Here is an 8,285-nt window from a genome sequence, read left to right as displayed (position 1 = left end):
CCTGCCTCTGCCTCCCGAGTGCTGGGATTAAAGGCGTGAGCCACCACCACCCGGCCTTTTTAAAGGGTTACTATAACCAAACATAATGTATAATAAACCACAGCAGAGCAGTAGACAAGAAAATGAACTCTTTGCATATCAACATATTCCTCCATAGGTACCAGAAAATAAACCTTAGTCATTATCAACGCTACATTTAATTTGGACACTTGACAAGTTCTTAATCCTCATTTCAAACCCATGTTAAATTAGAACTTTAATTGGAGCATCTGTGAACTGCTTTAGGATCTCTAAGGTGAAAAAGCCATCATAAGCAGTTCTAAGGTCTCCATGAGTTTGTCTTAATCCCTCAGTGTCCTGAGGTAGAACATGGGTATTTGAAATTTGCCTTAAAAAATATCCAAGAGAACTAAGGCAAAGTAAGATATGGAATAACTCTAATCCTGCTCAGAGCACAATAACACTGAGCCTTTTGTGGGATATTTTTAAAGTAAACAAACAGCAATGAAAAGTTAAGTTCACGACCTTTTTATAGGCATTTCATTTCCCACCATAAGTACTTCACTCAAACCTCGAAGCTATTTTACCAAAAGTCATGTATTTGTAAATAAAAAAAAAAAAAGTAAAGCAAAGCAAGCTCATCATGTTTGATTCATTCCAATGTCAATTTTGTTGCTTGCCAATTTAGAACCCTAAAATCTAACCAAAGAATTAATAATTACCAAAAAAAAAAATACTACATATTTTTATATACCTACTTTTCCAGAAAAGACCATGAGAACGCCTGGCTCATCTGCAGAAGTCTTTGTACTTTCTCAGAGGAATGGTTTCAAATGTGAATACACAGTTACAAGGGAAGCCAGTTTTCTTGAGATGGCATGAGGGACAAGTCTTATAGTAAGTACGGTAATATCAAAGTAATGTGTATAGATGATGTTTTATGGTATCTTATCCATTGTGATGTTAAAATATTTCTGTGTATTAGTAACCTCACACGTACTGACCGATGATAATATTAGTGTCATCTGTTGCCAATGTTTACAAGGAAAGAAATGCTGAACTGATCAATGTTAGTGACCTCCCTTCCAGGTTTATGGATTCCCACAATTCTATCTATGGGACGCTCCACTAAAGGAATGGGAGAAAATTGGTATAAACCTGTTTATACTTAGAGTTTAAGAATGCGTATTTTGGCCAGGCACAGTGGTACAAACCTTTAATTCCAATACTCAGGAGGCACAGGCAGTCATATTTCCGCAAGACTGGCCAATACAGAGTTTCAGGCCAGTCAGCGCAATATTGTGAGACCTGGCTCAGATAAGTAAGTATATTTTGTAATCTGAGGGTGTAGTTCTCTGGTTATTATACTTGCATAGAATTTCCAAGGCCACAAACAAATATCACTTTAGAAAACAAGTACATATACATACATGTATGATACACACACAGACACACACACACACACACATACACCTACGTGTGTGTGACAGGACAGTAAAGTGCATCAGAGACAACACAAATGGGATCTTCTATAAAAGGTGTAGAAGAGGCTTTTCTTTGCAATCTGGAAGGGACAAAAAAAGCTAGAGAGCCATCCCTTCTGCAGGATGATAGGGAGGGGGACTTACAAGGAGCTTCAGAGAAAACTCTCAGAGATAGATAGATAGATAGATAGATAGATAGATAGATAGATAGATAGATAGATAGATAGATAGATAGATAGATAGATAGATAGATAGAGACTCTATTTCTCATACCCTTTTGGGCTGGCAGGAAGTTTCACCGCACATGGTTTTATCTCAGGCAGCTACTTGATGAGGAGCATGGAGAAGTCAGGCATGGTCAGGACCACAGATTGGGAGCTAAGAAAACACAGTACAGCAGGACTTCTTTACTGTCCCACAGGGTTGCAGGAGGTGTGGCCTGCTTTCTTCAGGCTGTGAACTCTGGCCTCTTGAAGTGACCAGAGTTTTAAAGGAGCAGGCCCATGACCTAACACTGCTAATCTGAAAACCTGATTGTGAAGATGCCGCATTAGTAAGCTATCTCTGGACAGCTGGGACCTAGTTGAAAAGATGAAATTTAAATAGGAGACACCAAATGGTGCAACATTTAGCTTTAGTTTCTAAATGAAAAAAACAGCATACTGGCTTCGAAAACAAAACTGTAGTCAGATAACTAAAGTTTAACGAGAAATAAAGATCAGTTTTGCTAAGAAAACAGCCTGATTTTGAGAAACTGCATTGGTAACCTTTATGACTAGCTCTCTCTTGACTGAAATCAATCTGTATAAAATTAGCATTCGTAATAGACCTAATTGGAGTCTAGGTCCTTCAAGCGTCAGGGGGGGATTTATCAAGTAATAACTATGCAAATCCTGAAAAAGTACTCAGATGGAGAGTCTGAAGGCGTGAACACTGTTACTATGAAAACCCGTCTTTTCAAACTATTAGACTACCCATTCAAACTTAATTAAATAACATACACCAGTATCTTTTACTGACTCCCCAAACGGGGGCTTTTTATGCGCTAGATCTGCAGCACAGATTATAAAGCTCTCGGCAGTGGAGCATAAAGCAAGGCGAGGCTGTACGAAAACTGTCGGCTGGCGTTCAAAATTTTATGGATGCTTCAAGGCATTTGTAAAGAGACCAAAAAGAGAATTTACGAAACCCTTGGCTTGAGGAACCACTGGGCAGCAGTGTAAGCACCAGGGAAACAATCCAGGGAACCCCACCGAGCTACTGGAAAGGGGTGTGTCACAGAGAACTGAACTAACAAGCTGTGGAGAACTAACTTAGCGGCGGTCTGCTGTGAACCTGGTGTCAGGCACTGGCAAGGTGTGTGACATCCCCGCCCCAAGGGCTAGGGAGCTACTGAGAGCCTCACCCTGAGAAGCACTGGCCCGAGTCTCAGGGGCTGTTTCCATCCAAGGCCATTCTGAGGTGCAGAGTCACACACAGTGACAGGAAGACAGAATAATTTAAGCACAAAGAATGTTGTTCCAACTTTTTGACCATGTAAGTAGTTCATTTCGCAACGAGAGAAGCTTGAAAAGCAGAAAAGCGTTATGTGCTGACATTAATTTCACTCCATTATTAAGCTCTAATTTCTCATGCATAAACAGAAAGAACTCATGATGAATTTTAAAGGGAAAACTGTTGCAAGATAAATGGTAAATAATATTATGAGATCATATAGCTTCCAAATTCTATCAAATATTATTCTTGAAATTCACAAATAACCATCCATATAAAAATATTTAGCTATGTTCTGTTATTATAGTTGTCTACTTAGACAAGAAATATAAAAAATTAAAAATCTTTTTTATCTAAGAGTATAATGGCTCAAAAGTGTGATAAATTTGTTCATTTAAAATAGTTAATATCATTGAGGAAAGAGTTTATCAAACTCAAGGATAATTTCCAATGAAAAATACACTATGGTTCAAATTTTATGTCAATAGGAATGCTATTAACGTGTGACAATCACTGTGAGGGACCAGACAAAGAAAGCGTCACTAAAAAAGATGACTGAGTGGGGAGGCAGACAGTGGCGACCTCTGGAAGATGGAATCTCTTCTCTCTGCTGGTCCTAGAAGAGAAAAGAGACACCAATAAGCATCAACACACTGTCCGAACTCCTCCCCACCAGAGATACACCGCTCTACTGGTGTTTCTCGTCTCTAGAGCCAACCATACCTACAGGTGTGGCATTCAGTGTCAAAAGAAATCTAACTTGACTCCTGCTATATTAAAAATAAAACCATTACAAATAGCTTTTTTTTTTCCACGTAATTGTAATCTACATCAAACGGCATGGAAAACAGGCAGGCTCAACTTCCATCATCACACTTCACTGCATTGGCTACTCTTAATAGTAAGGAGGCCATTAAATGTCTTCTCCGTGTGGGAGATATCAGAGTTCAAACCCAGGGCCTCCCCAGAAAAAAACAAGTTACAAGATGGGAAATCTCCATAAGCGGATGGGCGATGCCTGTGTGTGTTGTGTATGAAGCATGCGGCTATAATCAACTTTTGGGACCCTGACTGTTGTTTGCGACTCCTTCGGTAGGCACTGGGCACGGAGCAAACGGAGAAACAGAGACACTGTGCCGATGAGGAGACATTATTCAACTTGTACACTTACAAAATGATTATCCTTCCTAGAGGGAGTGCTAAAAACTTGAAATTCCACGGATAATAACTTAAATAGAATGCCGTTAGTAGATAAGCCCTTTAATTCTATAACACAAAAGGAATCCTACAGAACCTGTTCTTAGGGAGCAAAGCAGACTGGCGCTGTCAAGCGAAACAGCGAATTCCGGAACTACTACAGTGTACAATACAGTTCTAAACCACGATCATTTTCACAAATCCTTCTATAGACCTAGTCACTATAAGCCATCTTCGAAGTAAAAACTACAGGAAATCCTTTAAATTTCGGTGACTCAAGACTAAGACCCAAATGTATCCGAAGGGAGTTAGACAACAGCTATGTGCACCGCGCCATTGCTTGTTTTCCTCCGAGTGTTATCCTGGACCTTGGGGACACAAAGTGAATATAAAGTGACAAGCGAGTTCCAGCCAAAGTGGTGACAGTATATCACCACCTGGAATCCCGGAAAGTGTACAAATGAGTTTTTCTGAAACTCACTGGCCCTGGGCAAGACACGATGAATTGTTCCATAGGTTGGATTGTCTCCACAGACAAGGGAAGCTGAGGCAAGATGGCCTATTCCTGGGCACCACGGTGTCCTTCCATTGTCCTAGCCAGCAACCAAACCCAAAGGGATCAAAGAAAGCAAAAGACTGACAACTTGGGGAAGGCTGGTAGGTGCCAGCCAAAGGCTGAGAGGCCAGCATTCACGTGCAGTTGTGTGAAGCCGGTAAGACATTCAGATGTGGGAAAGACTTCCAGCCGCTGACAAAGGAATACCGAAAGCGAACCGCTCCCCAACTGTCTACACAGCGCCTACTCTCGCTGGCACAGTAATAACCTGAACAAACCCAGGGTCCCAGCGAGCTGCCCCAGGCTCCCCGCCCTTTGCCCCGCGCTCCCTACACTGCGGCCCCTCCACCGCAGCAGGACCCGGAGTTTGGGCCCCGGTGCGGGAGCCCAGCAGCTCGGGCCTCCACAGGGCCCCGCCACGCCGCGCCGCTCCCACGCGCGGCCCCTTCCCGCAGCCCCTACCTCACGCCGCTGCTCCTGAAGCCCCGCCACGCGCGCTCGGCTCCTCCCGGGGCCCTCGCAGGCCCTCGGCACAGGCCGCCCCGGAGCAGCAGGAAGCCGCGGGCCCGCGTAGCCATGCCTTGCCGCCCTCCTCTGAGGGTCCTGTAGCCGCCAGCCCTGCCCGCCCGGACTGCCGCTTGCACGCCCGGAGCCCTAGGCAGGGTTCCAGGGCGCCGGGTGGGGCGGAGCCCGGACGCGGAGGCGCAGCTGGTGGCCGCGGGGTGGCGGGCGACTCCACTCCGACCCCTGCGTTGTCGCCTGTCACCAAGGTGCACAGGGAAGGCCTAGACATTCACTGCGGGCTCCAAGCCCCCTGTCCCTATGGCCCAGCTGCAGCCTGTGGTCTCCATGGTTACGCGGAACGCAGGTTACTGCGAGAAGGAAAGTTGGTTCAAGTGTTCGCTTTTCACTCCCCTACAGGAAGAAACAGAGATGACCTTAGTTAGGGTTTCTACAACTGCGGTGTCCTTGACATTTCTAGAAGAGCCATTGCACTGCGGGAGTTTGTGGTACCTAGGAAGCAAAGTGAATTTGTAATGAGAAAGCAAAAAGCCAGTAAATAATAGCAATAATAATAACCATCATCATCATCATCCAGGTTAAACCACAAAGCTAACAGAAACTAAACTATGTCACCCAAGGTCAGGCTGCCCCTGTGAGGACTATGATCTCTTTCAGAGCTGTTGTCTGCCTACTCAGGGAACTTGTTATCTAAAGTCCCAGACGTCAGAGAGCTTGTTGTGCAAAAATCTTTTCAAAAACAACGGAGCATCATCTGGCTGATAGAAGTCAATAGACAAAGAAGCACATGGAAGAAAATCTTGGCATTGAGAGTTTAGATATAACAATCATTACACACAAAAAGAAATTGAACTGCTGCTGTTGAAAAAAAAAAAATCTGTTAAGAGAATGAAAAGCCAGGGAGAAAACTGGGGTGGGTCAGGGTGAGGTGTTTGCAAGTATTTATTGTGACCTTGCTCCCAAAATGTACAAAGAACTGAAATGTACCACCGTTCCAGGTTTAAATGGGTCCTGGGGAGCTGAACTCGGGTCCCCATGCTTGTATAGCAAACACTTGACTCTCTGCCCAGCCTCGTTTCGTACATTAGGTCTTTGATCCATTTTGAGTTGATTTTTCGCGAAGAGCTAAGATTAGTGTGTAGGTTTATTCTTCAACGTGTGGATATCCACTTCCCCAAGCACTGTTTGCTATAGATGTTGTCTTTTTCTCCTACCTATTGTTAGTGCTCTTTGTCAAGAATTAGATGTTTGCCACGGGGTGGGCTTATTTCTGGACACTCTGCTCTATTCTGTTGGCATATATGTCTGTCTCTGTGCCAGGACAAAGCTGATTTTGTTACAATGACTAGGCAGCAAAGTCTGAAATCAGGCATTGTGCTACCTCTGGCACTGCTCTTCTTGCTCAGGGCTGTTTTAGCACATCAGAGCAGTTGACACTCTCACATGAAGTTCAGGACTGGTTTTTCTTTGTTTGTTTGTTTGTTTGTTTGTTTTTCTGGTTCTATAATGGTTACCCTTGGGGTGTTGACAGGAACTGCATAAAGTGGCCATTTTAATAAGGTATGTTGTTGATACATGAACATGGAGATGTGATAAGGTATGTTGTTGATACAAGAACATGGAGATGTAATAAGGTACATTGTTGATACATGAACATGGAGATGTTCTTCTGCTGTCCCATGTCACCTTCAATTTCTTTTTTCCTAGTTTTATACTTTCATTGATTTATTCTTAAGTATTTCATTATCTTTAGAGCACTGTGCATGAGATTTGTCTGCTTCTTTTTCCACAGGATGTGTTTATATATACATGTTTATGTGTGTGTGTATGTGTGAACTACAACTAAAGAAGGTGGAATTGATGTAAATATAGAACTCAAGTGATGTTATTTCAAAAAGAAAAAAGTAAGAAGTTTGTTTTTTTTTTTTTAAAGGAGCCCTTATTCTGTGTCCCATTGTGTGAGTTCTAAGCCTTTTAGTGGAGACCATCCTTCTTCTAAATCAGGACATATAATCTGCACACAGGAGAGTCTGACTTCTTCCTTTCCTGTGTTATGTTATTATGTTATCTTACGTTATTGCTTTAACTCAACATTCAGACACTATATTGAAGAAGAATGAGAGTGAACATCCTCATTTTTCAGTCTTGTCCAGTTTTCTTCTCATTCAAAACACTGTTTGCCACAAGTCTGTATTAGCCTTTATTGCGCTGAGGTATTATCTTTCTACAGCCGGTTTCTTTAGGGCTTTCATTGGGAAGGGATGTTGAATTTTGTACATGCCTATCTGCCTCTAAGAAGATGTTCCTGCGACTTTGTCTTTCATGAATCACCATACTGATGTGAATATGTCAAATCATCTTTGTATCCCTGGGACGTCACCAACTTGATCATGATGCATGTTTTTTGTTTGTTTGTTTGTTTTTGCTTGTTTTTTAGAGTGAGCTACTAAATTCTGTTTGAAGGTGTTCCATTGAAATTATTTGTGTTTTGTTCATCAAAATAGTGATCTTTAGTTTTTCTATTTGACGGTGTCTTTGGTATCAGTGCAATGCTGACTTTCTTGTTGTCCCCAAGATGTCTTCTTAATATGACAATGCTAAACATTCCAACTTTTAAAATCCCAAAAAAAATTTTAATTGTTTTTATTGAGTTATACATTTTTCTCTGCTCCCCTCTTTTCAAGTTCAAACATTTTAAAAGTTCAAGCCCTCCCTAAAATATCTAAATCCTTTCTAAAATTCCAAAGCCTCTCTAATATTCCAAAGTCTCTTCAGAAGTTCAAAGTCTTTTGACTCTGGGCTCCTGTAAAACAAAATTTAAAAAAGATAGTAAGTTGTAAAAGGAAAAGTCAAGGCACATTTACAACTTGATCAAAGCAAAGCCAAACTTCAATAGTGTGAAAAGCTGTGTCTGACAGCTGGAATTCACTCACGGTCTTCTGGGCTCCAAAGGGCTTAGGCAGTAGAATTTCTTTGACTCTGCCACAGTTCTCAGCACACATTGCTTTCCATAGCTTCAAACTGGCTCCATT

The 8,285-nt window shown here is 42.2% G+C and overlaps 1 protein-coding gene across 4 annotated transcripts in view; it reads right to left on the bottom strand.

Moving 5' to 3' along the window:
* The window catches only part of Mthfd2l (methylenetetrahydrofolate dehydrogenase (NADP+ dependent) 2 like), a 93,052-nt gene extending 87,289 nt beyond the window's left edge, over positions 1–5,763 (bottom strand). Inside the window, exons 1-2 of one of the 4 annotated variants that reach the window (XM_026785320.1) lie at positions 2,890–3,479; positions 1,758–1,862 (exon numbers count right to left, since the gene is read on the bottom strand). Coding sequence is in view for 1 of the 4 variants with exons in the window: in XM_005359480.2 (XP_005359537.1) it covers positions 5,194–5,309 (116 nt within the window). In the remaining 3 variants the exon portion in view is untranslated. The other 3 variants (XM_005359480.2, XM_026785322.1, XM_026785321.1) reach the window with 3 other exon arrangements.
* Positions 5,764–8,285: the final 2,522 nt, after the last annotated feature.

Source organism: Microtus ochrogaster, linkage group LG1 (genome assembly GCF_000317375.1).
Source record: "Microtus ochrogaster isolate Prairie Vole_2 linkage group LG1, MicOch1.0, whole genome shotgun sequence".
NCBI lineage: Eukaryota > Metazoa > Chordata > Mammalia > Rodentia > Cricetidae > Microtus > Microtus ochrogaster.
Note: the sequence above shows the minus strand (reverse complement) of the source record. Positions and strands in the feature narration are given on the sequence as shown.